This window comes from Zonotrichia albicollis, chromosome 15, assembly GCF_047830755.1.
Source record: "Zonotrichia albicollis isolate bZonAlb1 chromosome 15, bZonAlb1.hap1, whole genome shotgun sequence".
Lineage (NCBI taxonomy): Eukaryota > Metazoa > Chordata > Aves > Passeriformes > Passerellidae > Zonotrichia > Zonotrichia albicollis.
The window spans coordinates 14,133,989-14,150,291 of record NC_133833.1 but is presented as its reverse complement, the minus strand read 5'-3'; the positions used below and the strand labels follow the sequence as shown (position 1 = coordinate 14,150,291).

At 40.2% G+C, this 16,303-nt stretch overlaps 1 protein-coding gene across 4 annotated transcripts in view; it reads left to right on the top strand.

Moving 5' to 3' along the window:
* SLIT3 (slit guidance ligand 3) overlaps positions 1 to 16,303 on the top strand; it is a 482,838-nt gene that overhangs the window by 303,650 nt on the left and 162,885 nt on the right. For all 4 annotated transcript variants that reach the window (XM_074552528.1, XM_074552527.1, XM_074552531.1 and 1 more), the window contains exon 9: positions 4,839 to 4,980. In XM_074552528.1, the coding sequence (XP_074408629.1) occupies positions 4,839 to 4,980 (142 nt within the window). The remainder of the gene's footprint in view (positions 1 to 4,838; positions 4,981 to 16,303) is intronic.

Below are 16,303 nucleotides of genomic sequence, written 5' to 3'. Positions count from 1 at the left end.
TGTGTCTGATCTACTTCAAATGATGTAAAGTCAGCACAGGTTTTTAACCAGGAAGTCTTGTCAGATTTATCTTAAAATCCATTGACATGTTTTACAAATAACTAATATTTTACTGGTGGGAAGGAGCTGCTGCAGAGGTGATTGGATAGGTGAGGAGGTAATAAAACACACTCCTTAGTGTGCTGTAATTGGGTGTCACTGCAAATGAGATTATTTCGTTTATTTAGTAATTGCAAAATTTATTTTCGATGCCTGTGACATTTAAACTGTTCATTTATACACCATAACAATTCTATTCTAATTGTAATATTAGTCTGTTTGCTGCTTTTAAAAGAGGCCAAGGAGGGACTTACTTGAAAAAAGCATTTGATTTCTCTGTAAACATCTGGGTCCTAAGTCTCCCCTCTCTTTCCTCTTTTCCCCTAACCCAAAGTCTGAGGCTGTAAATTGAGGTGGTGCCAGATATTAACTGCTGTAATTATTGGCACTGTCATTCCACTGCATCAGGTAAAAAAAGCATAGTAATTTTTGTTAATCATGCTCCTACCCTGGCTTCCACATTTTGTTAGTGTTTTTCTTTCAGCAAAATGTATGATTGAGTTGATGATTTTTATCTCAGAGAAAAATATAATTAACGTGGTGGAGAACTAGAGCTGCTGTGTATTATAAAAAATCTGCAATGGCATGATGACAGATTGTGAAAACAACTTCAGAAGGGGAATAATGTAAATGTAGCAGATTTGTCTGTGGCCATTTCCTTTTGCTGCAGCCGTGCTGTGAGGAGTTTACTGCACTTGTGAAGGACACAAAGAGAAATCTTGAAATATTTCTACCTTTCCTGTGTCTTTTCTTTTGAAAAAGTATTGGCAGCAGAAATAAAATTAATTTTTAGGTTTCAGATACCCCTCTTTAGGGGCTGTGTTGCATCAGGACTCTTGATCATCTGTATGCTTATACTCTGCAAACCTATGAAAGTCATAACCAAATTTTATTAACTTTATATTCCATACCCTGCTTAGACTTGTTTTCTTGACCAGTCTTTTTTAAACAGCTCTCCACAACAATACAAACATCAAACTGATTAAACTCCCTTGGATTTTTTTGTGCTTTAATTCTATAGATCTGCAAACAATGGATCCTCATTGAAGTGAGGCCATTAACTCCAAATCAGATTTGAAATTCTGTTTCTAATGTTATTCAAGAAACATTGACCTTAACAGATGGTTTTTTGTGTGAGAGCTGATGGAATATGTGCTGGATACCTGTTGAGTGTGCATGTGCAATACAGTATTTTGTTCTTTGCAAAAGAAAAACATAAGCAAAAGCATTTCTTCAGAATAATAGCAATTTATACACAAAATCTTTTTATCATCAAAAATCTCATAAACTTACATTCTAGATCTGCTTTTGCTCATGAAGAAGATAAAAATGTGCTTGTTGTGCTTTGGGGATGTGGTTTAGAGGTGGACCTGGCAGTGCTGTGCTGATGGCTGACTCAGTGGTATATTGTGGTGTTATAACTGTGCAAAATGCAGTTTTCCCCTGCTACAAAGTCCCTGCAGAAAGACATGAGAGATGGAGATGTTGATGGTTGTTTGGAAGATTTGACCTTGTTGCCAGCTCTTTATCTTCTAGGGAGCAAGGATTGCTCTGAAGTTTGTTCCTAATTTGATAATTTCTCTCTGTCCCTAAAAGCTTGCAGTAGCTCGTTTGCACTCACTCAATCTTTTGTTTTGCTTTGGCCATTGTACCAGAGGGTGGGCAGACAAAGAGAAAGTGTAAAATGTAGGTAAATGTAGGTAAAATCAGGGCCAAGAACAAACCTCTTGTCCTTACACAGACACAGCAGAGGGCTGTGTGCATTTTGAGGCAACATAAACCACTTTTGGAAGCAGTCACAGTTAAAGTCCTACAGAAACCTTAGACTCCATGAAAGGCAAAGCTGGCAGTCCTGTTGTGCAGATTTCTGTTAATTTTGCAGCAATTCTAATAACAGACAGTGGTGGTATGTGTGCCCTGCATTTCTATGGACAGAAAACAAACCCAGGAGAGCTGCTTGTCCTGCCTGTTACACATGTACATGTTTAATTAGTGACATTGGTTTTTCCTCTTTAGTTCAAACAGCTACCACTTAACTTCTGTGTTAAATGCATGGTCGTGTCTACAGACTGTGTTAAGCAAATAATCAGATTTTGAAACTGGAAAAAATCAAAGTTCAGGCTGCTTGATAAATATGAATTTGTTTCTTTGGACCATATGCATATGGATTTAGATTTTTATTACATTATTGAATTCTTTTTACAGTAGTTTTTAGCCCAGATTATTCTTCAGGGTGACACTAAAATGGTTTCTGTCATGAGATGAAAGACTCATGATGGAAATATGATGGAAAACTCCTTACCTGCAGCTGTCAAGGTGGCTGGAGAGTGGGCTATAAATGAGAGGGTATTTTAGCAGAGAGAAAGGGTCATTAGGGTGATCTCATGGTGGAAGCAGCTGCCCACTCTCATAAAGAATATATTTGACCCCTGCCCGTGCACAAATTTCCTGTGAGATCCATTTATTTCTACATGGTTGCTACCTCTTAAAGTCTAACTTCTGGATTAGAGCTCTGAGGTCTGGGCTGCCAAATGCAGCCACTCAGAGCTCTGATTAACATCAGTGTTAATTTGTTTATCTGTGTTTAAAACTCAGTGCTATGAAACCCCGAGTTTTCTCTGGTGTCCTGACAGAAAGTCAGGTGATCAACCAATATAAATATTTCAAACTCAGTATTCAAATTTGGCAATGTTTTGCCCACAGTTGAAACAGTGATCTTATCCTGAAACTCAACATTATATTTGAATATAAGGCAGTTCTGTCATCCCTGGTTACAAAATATCTAAAGAGGATGACAGCATGCTTGAACTTAAGGAAACTCAGACAAATTGAAATTAATTCCCTCAGAGTTCAACACCTCTCCAATGGAAGGGATAATTCCACAGAAATTGTGTTTTGCTTTCCAGGAGGGGTCACTCTGCATGTGTAAAGTCACCTGCAGAAGTTTTCAGCTGATGTCCTTTCAAACTGTGTCTGCCTTTGACAATAATGATCCTTAGAGATGCCACTGGAATCTCTTTGGGATGTTGACTTTTCTGTGCTGGTTACAGGGTTGTGAAAGCAGGGACATGTGTAGCTTTCTGTACAAGCTGACACTGCTGTGCAGTTAGGAGCTAAGCCAAGCAAGTATGGAAGCATAAATCAAGAGAGGAAATTCATAGGAATGTTACATTTTTATAAAATCTCTAATTGTCCTAATGAACACTGAATTATGAGTTGATGCAAATATTTTTTTCTTTTTTTTAAAACTTTTTGTCAGTTGTAATTGGAAAACACGAAAGTATCCATCATGGGTCTTTTGAAAGACAAAAAACCCCAAGAATGAACAGCTTTGTGAATAGTATTTCCACATTCTTGTATGTATTCGTGTTTTGACAACTATGATGTGTTTAATTTTCCACCCAAAAGGCCAATCTCTCATGAATTTTGTCACTTCTTACCAGCCTTACAAACCTTCACATTTAGCCATCTGTATCTCAACATAAAGATTCTTGAGGCTTCTTGTGTTCCGTGTACTTTGGAAATATGACTCACTATAAATAAACCAATAACTGCTACATCTTGATAACCTCAATTAGCATAGCAAACCCATTTTATCTATGGCTAAATGTATGCATATATCTAAACTTTAAATGTAGGAATCATAACCATTTGAGTAAAATTGACATAATTACTACAGTTTCAAAAAAATGTAATGATACTTAATTAAGCCTGAATCTAATGAATTGACTAGAATTTGTATGGAGCAATGTCCTCGTGCTACACCTCTGCTCTGTGTGTAGTTTTGTGTCTTTGTGTCTAGCTTAAGCAAGAGTTTGAAAGTTTGAACTTATGTTTTTCTAAATTTTTTTTATGTTTCCATTAACTGCATTGACTAATCTTGAAAAGAAAAAAAACCTGGATTTGTGTTCTCAGTCTTCACACCATAACAGGTTTCCATATTTCAAAAACATAAGTTGTCTCTGATGAGAGTCTTCTCTCAGTATGTAAAAGTACTCAAGAAGTGTTTGTGTAATGGAAACTTCTGGAGAAAGACAACTTTTGGAAATTTGGAAATGCTACTTGATTCTAAAGCTTAATTTTAAAATCTTTGAATGTATTGATATGGGTGAGCATGAAGAAAGTGTTCATGAGGGGAAGAGACTGATAGAGTGGAGACTAAGAGGAATAAGAACACACTTGTGACCGTGCTCATAGGGGTCTGAGATGATGATGAGGGAAGAGATGAGAATCTGACTCCATGTTTCAGAAGGCTTGATTTATTATTTTATGATATATATTACATTAAAACTATACTAAAAGAATGGAAGAAAAGGTTCTCATCAGCAGGCTAGCTAAGAGTACAAAAAGAATGATAATGAAGGTTTGTGGCTTGGACGGAGAGCTGAGCCACCTGACTGTGATTGGCCATTAATTACAAACATCCAACATGAGACCAATCACAGATGCACCTGTTGCATTCCACAGCAGCAGATAACCATTGTTTACATTTTGTTCCTGAGGCATCTCAGCTTCTCAGGAGGAAAAATCCTAAGGAAAGGATTTTTCATGAAAAGATGTCTGCAACACACACTTTAACATATTTTCTCTGCAGCTGATTTGTAGAATATTATATTCTCTTGCAAATAAACGATTACTTTGTATAGTAAGATGATCTGCTAAACCCACAGCCTGATGTATTTTGTTGTTAAAGCCTCACAATCATTTTCTAAAGCCTGGAATGTGTTCCTTGTGTGCAGGCCCCCAGTCGGAGCCGCCGTCGTGCAGCGCCAGCTCCGTCTCCTGCCCCTCCGCCTGCACCTGCAGCAACAACGTGGTGGACTGCAGGGGCAGGGGCCTGACAGAGATCCCTGCCAACCTCCCCGAGGACATCTGGGAGATGTAAGTGCCACTCTCATGCACGAATCTGTTCCATTTCTCTCCATTTTTATTCCATTTCATGGCATCCTGTGTGGAAGAAAGGTGTATGTTTTAAAAGCTCTTCTAAGGAGTTGCCAGGTTGTTCTCAAGTCAGTTGTCAGTAGTTGTTCTCTCTGGTTTGTTCTTTTGAGCTAAGGGCTGAAACCATTTTTTAAATGTAAATTAAGATAGTTTGGTACTGTCCTACCTGAAAGCAAGATAAAGTTCTTGGGGCCTTAAGTTGAGATTGTGTTTACATTTCACAAACCCAGAATTGCAGTCAGTAAATGAAAATACACAGTCCTTTCTTATTTCCAGTCAATGATTTCCCCATGAGATAGAGGGACATCGTTTTAGCTTGGAAAGATGCTTTTATAATGAATTAGAACATCAGAGCACATTGTCTCTGCTGATTCTACCTTCTGTATCTTGTCTTGCACATTGTTATTTCTAGTTCTTTAACATTTTTGTGACTTCTGTTGTGGAATCAGATGCTTGTTTTATAGACTTGTTTGCCTTTACTACCTCTAGGAATTGGAACCATCTATTTCTGTGTCCATGACTTCACACTACTGTGGGCCTGAAATACTGTTACATTAAACCATTTTACTTGTGGTTAGTCCACAGGGAATGCAGATCAATTCTTTTCCTATTTAGGTTCTTGTCATACTGAGTTTTCTGACATCCAGCCAGCTTTTAGAGTCTAGAGAGTAGAAATTCAAATATTTGCATGGTCACTGGACTTATCCACTTCTTGTTGCTGTAGAAATACTGGTACACAGCAAAATTTACCATGATAAAGCATAAATTTGTAAGATTGTGGGGTGTTCTGGGGTGAAAGCAATCCTACCAGATTTGGGCAGGGACATTTTCCACTATCCCAAGTTTCTCCAAATTCCATCCAGCCTGGCCTTGGACACTTCCAGGGATGGGGCAGCCACAATTTCTGTGGGCAATCTCTGCCAGGACCTCCGCACCCTCACAGGGAAGAATCTCTTCCCAATATCCCACCCAACCCTGCCCTCTGTCAGTTTTAAGCCATTCACCTTTATCCTGTCTCTCCAGACCCTTGTCCAAAGTCCCTCTCCAGCTCTCCTGGAGCCCCTTTAGGTATTTTCCCTGTAGGAAAAGGTTTTAAGGTTTTCCCAGAGCCTTCTCTTCCCCCAGCTCTCCCAGCCTTTCTCAGTAGCCAAGGGGCTCCAGCCCTCTCATTGTCTGTGTGTCCTTCTATTGCTCTGGGCATAAGAACCCCAAGGAACATTGAATTCAACTTGTTCTTGTATTTCCCCCTAACTCAGTATTCCCTTGTAAGCCAAACTTCTCTGGTAAGAACACTTGACTTACAAACTGTTCTACAAAAATGAAACACTCAGCTGTTGCTCTAACACAGTTATTAAAGGTGACCTACATTTCACTCTGTTTCAGTATTAATTAAAGATCTTTTATTCAGCCTTCCTACCTTTCTTCATTAGCATGGGTAGGCAGAACCTTCTCTGACAAAGCTGCCAAAAAGTCCTAAGCCTGTTTTTTTTGATGAAAACCCATCACAAACCAGGAAACTCACTTGTCATGGGACATCAAACAAGCATCATATGATGCTAATTTTCCTTCTCCCACATATGAATTAGAAGTCTGTTGTGTTACTCTATTACTCCTCAAGGTGTAGGACTTCATTGCAATAATGTTTGCTACTAAGTAAGCAATTTAGGAAAGCTAGAAATCTGTACCCCAGACTTGCTTTTTCATAATTCCATAAAATAGGTAGCAAGAATGTAGAGAATGCAATTTGGTTTTTTATACAGCTTCTTGTTCAGTTGGGAGCTGACAGCAGCAGCCAAATTGACTGAGGGAAAATGAGTTATGAGAAATTGAAGCTGAGGAATACAGACTGTGTGCTGAGTGTTACAAAAGAATCTCTGCTTACAAAGTGGTTCTGTTCTGCTTTTCAGAGGAGAAATGAACAGTTTGTGCCATAGAGAAGCACATGAGAATAAACACAGAAAAGTTTTGCATGACTACTTGGGTGAAAACAAAAGTCATTAAGCACCTGGAGGCATTTAATGAAAGAAATACTGAAATCCATGTGGTGTGGTGGTTTGCTGGTACATGAACAAAACAGTCATTCCCTATATTGGGAGAGCATCTACAATAAAAGGAGAGGTTGCAGTTATTTAGAAAGGGTGAGATAAAAGGTAAATAGGGAACATTATGTGAGTGCAGAAGGGGCTTGATGCTGGAGAGGTGTAGGGAAGGAGGGATGATGAACAGAGAGGAGACAAAGCCTCCAAGAATTTGTTGTTTTGCTCAGATTTGATCACAACCTTGCAGGCAGTGCCTGTCAAACAGAGTGACAGCTCATCCAGGGGATAGCAGAGACCTGTGACACATGGCTTGGGCTGCTCTGGGCTCAGGACATGGGCTGGACAGATCCTTTCTCAGTCAGTAGTGATTTCCTGGCATCAATCAGCCAAAGGACAGCGTTCCTGCCCATGCAGATGTGGGCTCAGGGGCTGAGGGCACTGCCAGCCCTGGCTGTAGGGTTTCAAACAGAACTTGCTTCCACGAGCTGCCTGCCACGTTTGTTTGATGCCTGCCAGTCATGGGCAGGAGGAGTAACCCCCTATTGATCTTTTCCCACCTCACAACCCTCTTCCTCTGCCCTTTGTTTAGAAGGAAGTTTTCATGCTGTTTGTCTGCCTCAGACTGATGCACTTATTTTTTATTTATCACTTGCAGTGTTTTAGGATGTGAATTCTGGGCAGGTCTTGTCTGAGGATGTTGTACACCTTAAAACAGTGGTGCAGGGCCTTCCACTTGTGCCTTTGTGTTTGATAGCAGTTGGCACAAGACTTTCCTGGGTGAAAGCAGGGCACAGCCCCCAAAGGCAAGGCACAGCCCCTCTCCTGGATGCTGGAGCGGCAGCCACTGGCACTGAGTGCTGCTTCTCTGAAGGATCTTCAGATTGCTTAAAAGAAGGAATTAATTATTTGATAAATCTAGAAGCTGGATTGTGGTTGGGATGCTTGAGAGAATGTAAACAAGCTGAGCCCAGTACAGAAAGTGATGGGAAAAGAAGGGTGAACTGAAATGAGGAAACAACCAAACACATGAGGAGAAGAATTGGGAACAGAGGAAATCGAGACAGGGTGAGCAAAGTGCTGTGAGCCTGAGAAAGTGAGAAATATTTGGTGAAAAGGCCTGGGATTGGTGCCAGTGGACACCAGCTGTGTAGGATGGCAGGAGGGCTGGGACACTGGGTCAGGACAGAGGGACACAGGGAAAGGTGGAGCACATTTACCTCAGAGAGCCTTTCTGTCCCCTCACCATGCACTTGGGAAACCCAACTGCAATTTGAGTGTCTGTCCTGTGCATTAGGGACTGTCTAGGCACAGATTAACTCTTAAACTGCACAGGGAGCTCCTGTTTGCACTGCTGCTGTTCCAGTTAGAGAAGCACTACAGGGGTCTGGGATTCAGACTTCTGTTACACTTGAGTTTCCTTGTGATGGAATCAGTAATTTCAGCTTTTTGCTTTGAGACCACTGAATTAAATGTTTGTTTTTGTTTGGTTTTTTTTTTTTTTTAAGTAAAAAGAAATAAATTAGAAAATACTAGAAATACCAAAGTTAATGTTTGTAGCTGCAGTTTTCATTTGAAGCTTTTGTGTGTATTTGTGGTGGTATTCACTTCAACAACAGCACAGTCTCATGCTGCTGTTGACAGCTTGGATTCATTTCTTGTTGCCTATGGATGCATCAGGGATGTGTAGGGAGGGAGCCTGTGTGTATAGACAGGGTCTGTTCAGTTGCAGAAACAGGAAAACTGTAAAATGGGGACTATGTGGAAGAGAATCTCGTGGATGCTGTCCAGAGAATTGGGTTGTGCCTCTTCTTGCCTGTGGTTTTATTAATTGATTCTGGGCAAGTGACTTGCACAAGCTTTCCTTGGGTGGTCACTGGTGATGTAATCACAGTTCTGGCTGACTCAGCTGAGACATTCAGCAGTGTGGAGGACTCCCAGCTGCAGCAAAAGTCAACAGGCACTGGGCTTTGAACACTTTGTGCTCTGCACTGTTAATTACTCTGAAAAGCCAAGTCTCAGTCATCTGCAGACTTATAAATTAAACTCCAGAATGTAAAGTATATCCTTAAATCTTCAAACAGATCTAAGATCTGTTCATGTCAAGTTTGCTTCACCATTCTTATTTACCTGTACCATACTCTGTGTCTGGTGAGATAAGGAAAAATAGAATTGAATGAGCCAAGATGAAGGTGGGTAGGATGTACCTGACTCAGAAACAATCACAAACTATTTGTTTGAATGCTGATACAATTGCTCCAGACAGTAAAGAGGCTGCCAGTCCCTGAAGGAGAAGTGCAGTTTAGGCACCATGTGTGCTGAGATAATAAGCACAGCTTCCTCTGGCAGCTGGGCACAGCAAACAGGGATGGCAGCCCTTCCACCAGCACCCAGGCTTGGCCTAAGGGTGGTTTGAGTCACTTGTTCCACGTGGGTTTAGTTTAGCATTTTCACTTTTGATAGCTGAATTGCTGGCTGATGTGTTTGTAGGTGTAAATAGCACGTGATTTTGGTGCAGAATTTCCACTCTTAGGAAGAATTCTGGAGTTGGAGCGCAGGAAAAATGAAATGTTGGTTTTCTCCTGGTTCTGGCAAAATGAGCACAAACCTAATTTTCTGCAAGATGATCACTTTGTAATGTAATGTTCTACTTGTTCTACCTTTAATGAATGATTTCCTGACAAATTTAATGCCATGAGGGTCCCACTGTGCTGGGCAGCAGAGCTGGAGGCAGACAGGTTTGCTGTGTTTGTTGTTTCAGGAATTATCTCAGGAAGAAATTGCCTTTTCTATTCTTCAGTACCTGCAAGAATGTTCATTTCAGGCCAGCTCGGACTTAGCTGGGAATCTTTAGGAAGCTTTTATGCTTTGAAGAGAGTGATGAACAATTTCTGGGTGTTTAAGTTACTGGTATATTCAAAATTAATTTTCCTCCAACTAAAATAAAGTCAGAAAAGCTATTATAGAAAGATTGAGCACTGGTAACTATCCATTGTAATAAGAATAATTTTTTGTTATATGAATTATAAATTAACTACATGACAGCATTTTCATGTTTATTAACAATTGGCTTTGAAGTTCTCAGTTTCACAAAGGCAAGGAGTTTTATCAAGAATATAAATGTGTAGGAACTATAAACTTCATGGGAAAAGGAATGATAATTTTTAATTTAACATTATTATTCCTCCTGAAAGAAAATTATAATAATTTTCCCAGGCTTCCAGTAAATAGTGCAGCTGAAGCCAGCAGAGAATTTTGGAACCTGCAGTTAATGCTCCATAATTGCCTCTGGTGGCAACTTCTCTGCCTGGGGAACCAGGTTGGCTCCTGTAGCTGAATCCTATAATGTGATTTTCATTCACTGCTGTAAATTGGCCCTGGACAGCTTCTCATGTCTAACCTGACTACTTTGTTCTGGATCTCACCAGGCAAACTGTGTCTTGCATTCCACAGAGGTTTATTTTGTCGGGCCAAAAATATATAGAGAATTTTTTGTTGAGTTCAAAACACAAAAGTCATAAAGAAATAATAAATATTTTAGATTGATAGTCAGTGAAGAAAATATAAATATATGGAAAATTTTAAGAATAAAAGTGTTTTCTGTGCTGAGACAAATTAAGGAAAACAGAAAGCTGCATTTCACAGTTTTAGAAACAAGCAGAAACAGCAGGGAGTTTCTGCTGCAAGATCAAGGCAGATTTATTTCTTACATCTTTACTTTTATTTCTGAAGTTGTGTAACTAATGTCATCTGCAGGCACAGGAAGGTGGGCTTGTTTTGATAAATTTCTAGGTCTCATACACATGGTAATTTTCATTTCAGCCATATCAATTTTTACCTTGTTCACTGCTTTTGATAATTGGGAGATTTCTTTTAGAAAAAAAGTTATGTACAGGTTAATTTACTCAGGCAAACTGTGTATGATTAAACTTAAAAGGTTTGTAGATTTGAGATTGTTTTGGTTTTTAGTTTGGTTTAGGATTTTGGGGGTTTGTGTGTGTAAGTGTGTAAGTCCAATCTTTTTTTTTCCCAGAGATATCACTTCAGTCTAGTATAAACACAAATTAATAATTACTAATAAAAATGAATGGTATAACAAAAAATGCATGTATATTTTATCTAATACAAATTTCACTGCAAAGCTCCTGTGTTGCCAAAAAAAATAGAGATTGCAATATATAATGAGCATATACATTCTTAAAGCTGATTATGAAGAGGAAAAGCAAGTACAGAAAATAAAATAGAGAGCAGAAAATCACAACTTTGACATAAAATATATTAATCAGATTTTTTACTGGATGAGATACTAATTGTCTTTTGGCTAACACATGTTCTGTTTATTTTGCTTTAAAAGACTGTGAAAGTAAGAAAGGATTTGAGGAATGTCTATTGTCAAATAACAGAATCTGTTGAGAAAATATTACAGGTGGCAGAATTTCAACTACCAAACAGCTACTTAATTTTCCTGCTAATTTCTGGTGTTCTGCCTTTTCCTTGTCAGTATTGTAAACGTGCAGTAAAAACAGATGTACAGAATGTACACAGCTCCTAATAATAAGCTAGATTAGAGGTTAAAAAATAACTTTGTGGTTTTTTCTGTCAGCTTACTTCAGTTTTCACTAAAAGAATAGTTTTGTGTCACAACTTGACAAATTAGATGCAAATCAGCTTGAAATTGTCAGCATTGTGAGAAAACATGGGGAGTGATCAGGGCTGGAAGTTTCTTGCAATAATTGGAAGTCAATAGAGGGTGCTCAGGACTGACCTCCTCAAGCAATAATTAAAATCAATGTGATGTGTTTCGGGGTTAGACTGTCTGGGACCTCACAGAGCTTCTCAGTGAAGCAAATATTCTGGGTTTGGCTTGTTAAAATGATCCCTGCAGGTTTATATTTATCAGGTTGAACCATTGGTGGATGATTGCTTTCACAGAGGTGCTGGAGAAACTCTCTGTCTCCCTTCAGAATAACATAACCCAACCTCAAAACAACTCCATCCTAAAAAAAAATTCCAAAAAATATCAATGAAAAGTGCTCAGAGCAGATGCTGGAAGTGAATACCAGAACTGGGCAGCACCTGGGGATGGTCTCTTTGGAGATGGTCTCTCTGTCTAGTCTAGACTCAGAGCAGGAAGGCATTTTTGTGTATTCTACCCCCAAAGGAGCTTCTGATGAACCCTGAACACCCTCACAGGTGATGGCTCAGGGGAACTCACCTGGACTTGGACATCTGCAGCAGTGGGAGGGAGCTCGCGGGGAGCCTGCACCCTCAGCCACGGATAAAGAAAGGAAAATATATGGATGAGACTGGCAGGGACATTGCAATGATGAGCTCTCATTCTGATGACAAGAGCCAAAATTTCCCACCACAAATGTGGAGTGTCACAGTGGTGGATGGAGAAACTCTGAGGTTTGGCAGAACAATGCTTCATTCTGGTGGTAATGTGGTTATAGAGACGTTGGTGTTTTGTATAAAGATGTTTTGTGAAATACCAATCTGTGGATTTCTCTGGTGTTTCCCGGTTGTCTGTGCTATATTTAATGTAAAATTAACATGCTACAACAGAGGGAATGGATTTCTAATGCGGCTGCCATCACAAATTCAGTGGTTACCAGCTGATGCCTCAGTCTCACACAGCTGAAACTAAACTCACTGCAGTGTGTCAGAAGATCCATTGTCACCAGAACTGCTTTTAGAATAACACCATGGTATCAGGAACATATCAAAACATCTGTTTTCATTCTCAAAGATGTCTTTTGGTGAGCAGAATTACCTGTGTAACTTCCCAGGTAGATTTATGTTGACAAGTCACTTCACTGTTGATGGGATTTTGTCTCTTGAAGATCTGCCCTTGGGTGAGTTGTTAGGAAGCAGTTCTGTCTAAAACTACAGCAGCAGCTCGACAGCTAGACCTGAAAATCAACAGCAGAGGGAATATGAAGGGAAACTCCAGTAGTCTCCTTTATTAATACAGATGGATGCTTTACTGGCTCTCAGCTCTCCTTTTCCTAGGGCAGACTCCATAAGAAGCATTTATAATGTGTGTTATTAATTTTATTTGGGAGTCATTCAGGTGCTGGGATGAAAGGCAGCAGTGTAAAAGTCTTGGAGGACCCCATTTGTTTAAGGGTTTTATAGTGGTGGTCGACTCTGGCTGGGGTGGAGTGTGAAGGCTTCAACTGTTAAAACAAGCAGCAAACACACACATCTAAAATCCTCCATGTCCTGCCATCCCAAAGCACTTTGTTTTCTACAAAACTTTCTTTTCTTTATTTTTTTTTTTTTGAGGACTGAGAGATGAGAGACATAAAGAGCTGTTCCCTGGGATATCAGGCCGTGAGCACTTTCTGAAGCAGCAGGGCTGCAGGTTTTGGCCCTGCACTGAGGCTGGTTCAGGTTTTGCTGCTGGATGAGCTGCAAGTCCTGTCTGTGTATGCAGGGCAGATTCCTCCCTTCTCTCCCATCCAGGGCTGTCCTGGGTGAATATTCAGTGCAGCTACCCAAACCTGCTGTGCATGCTAGGAGTAAAGATTGTGTTTTAGATAAAGAGGCAATGAAAGGTGTGAGAGCAGGGATCAGATCCAGCTCATACCTGTAGTAAGAAGACCATGTATGATGGTGATTTATTTAGTATGATTTATTCACCTTGAATACTGAAGATACAGCTGTAGACTTTTCTTCATCAGAGACTAAAATGCATAATAATATATGAGAGCCTAAATTATGAGATAGATGTTGGAACAATGATCCAAGCAGGTTTTTATAATCCAGTTGTTTCAGTCCCTGACTTGATTGTTGTGTTCCCTTGAAATTTCCTCCTTCCTAACCCAAACTGTTCTCCCCATCCCTGGCTTCTGTCACTGTCACCGACATCTTTTATGAAAAATCCTTTCCTTAGCATTTTTTCTCCTGAGAAGCTGAGAGGCCTCAGGAACAAAATATCAGCAATGGTTATCTGCTGCTGTGGAATGCAACAGGTGCATCTGTGATTGGTCTCATGTGGTTGTTTCTGATTAATGCCCAATCACAGTCCAGCTGTCTGGACTGTCTCGATCTGAGACACAAGCCTTTGTCATCATTCCTTTCTATTCTTAGCCAGCCTTCTGATGAAATCCTTTCTTCTATTCTTTTAGTATAGTTTTAATATAATATATATAATAAAATAATAAATCAAGCCTTCTGAAACATGGAGTCAGATCCTCATCTCTTCCCTCATTCTGGAACCCCTGTGAACACCATCACAGGTCACCGTGATGGATGTCAATGCTCCTTCTTTCCCCACCCAGTTCCATGCAAATCCCTGCTCATAGGGAGGAGGAAAACAAGGATTTTACTCTTCACACAGGCTGCGTGTGTCCTGCCAGTGCCACAGGTTTGTTCCCCTCTCTCTGAGGTGGCTTTATCTCGGGGCTGTTTGGTCATGCCAGCCCAGCAGAGCCCAGGAACAGCCTGTCTCATCCCCTCCGTGTCCCAGCAGGGCCCCAGTGCCTGCCCCATGCCCGGGGACACTGGGGACACAGCTCCTGGCACTGTTAATAGAGCGTGGCTGGCTCATTTGTAGGCTCTATTCATCTGGCAGCTGAGAATTATCAGTACTGATACTTCCCTCCCTCTCTTTTTCTCCAAGGTAGTGATTTGTCTATGTTATGGGTAGGTAAGCTTGACAAAACATTGCACATTAGCAGCTGAGACAGTGTTTGAAATGGGAAAATTGCTAGCAAACTGCTCCATTAGAGACCCAAATAACAAATTCTTTCTTTCCCTCAATGAAAGGGAGATAGTTAAAGCCCAAATTAATACGTCTGTCTCCCCAGCTCTGCAGGGGGAATCACTCTTCAAGACGAATGGCTCCATCACTCCTGAGTGTGAGCCGGCTCTGCTGAGTCCCTGTTAGCAGAGTTCTTTATCCCTTTGTGCTTTGCCATCCTGGGCGTGAGCAATGCAGGCACCACGGGAGGGGGTGATGAAAAGATTTGCACCTCAGTGAACTTTGAGATGGATTAGCATGGGAATTTGAGTGCTTGCTCTTTACCCTGGGATAGTTTTTCATCTTTAGCTGCATGGTTTCCCCGGGTTTGTTTTGTCATGGTTTTTTCTCTGATATGTTTACTTTTTGCTCTCATTGCTGCAAAGTCATTTAAAAACAAAAAGTAGGAAGAAGGAGGGCTTTATCCAGTCTAGCATCATGTTATGACAAGCAAAAATGGATCTGAGTTCAGTGGGCCCTCATCCTTTCCTATCTCTGTTGATAGATTAGAGGAGAGAAAGGAAATTGTTGCTGTCCTTTGATGTTGTTGTCGAAGCCTCTAAAATGAAGCTGGGAGAGGCAGGCAGAGCATTGCTGTGTGTGGGGAGGGGGAGATGTGCCTCAGCTCATCTCAGCACTCACCTGGTGACATGGGACAGCCACAGGGGCAACAGAGGAGCAACAAAAACCTCTGGGAGCTTGAACAGGGCCAGTTCACTTTACCAGTTTTGGAAATTCTGCTTGGCAAGTCTCCTAAATAGAGCTGAGTATGAAATATCACAGGAGACTCAAGAAAAAAATTATTGAGTTGTAAGAAACCTTTAACAGGAGGGAAGGTAGTAATTTAAATTATCAAAATTTAGGTTTTTAGGACTGTCTTGTACAGATTTCTCAAATGCATTGTAAAATTATTTTATAGTATATTCTGGTAATACCCCCCAAAAAATGAATTCCCATGTGTTGCTTTGCACTAGCATAGATGGTTTTATAGTGTATAATAGCACTCCATAGTATAGGGATACACCATAAAAACCACAGTTTTCCAAAGGTCATGTTCTAGGTAACCTAGGTATTTTTGTCTGAAATAAAATGTGGCTATAAAATTTACACTTTCTCACTTTTTGGAGGAAAAAAGGCCAATATTAGGTAAGAATACTGCTTTTCACTTTATTTCAAAGATGACATCTCTAGCAGTTTCCCATTGTATGGTTTCTAATTAGGCCTTCATCACCCTGAAATTGCCAGTTCTCCTCCTGGCAGAACCTAGAATTTCTTGAGATTTTTAATTGTCTGCTGCACTCAGCATGTCATATATGAGCTAAACGAGGTGAAAGAGTAAAGTGTTAATACAAACAAGGTGTTTGCTGTTATTTTACTTGTGAAACTGCATTGTGCTTTTCAGGCTAGGTTTGCCATTTTAAAACATCCATTTATGTAAAAATTAAATAGAAGTCAGGTCAGTACTTCATTCTGTTAAAGC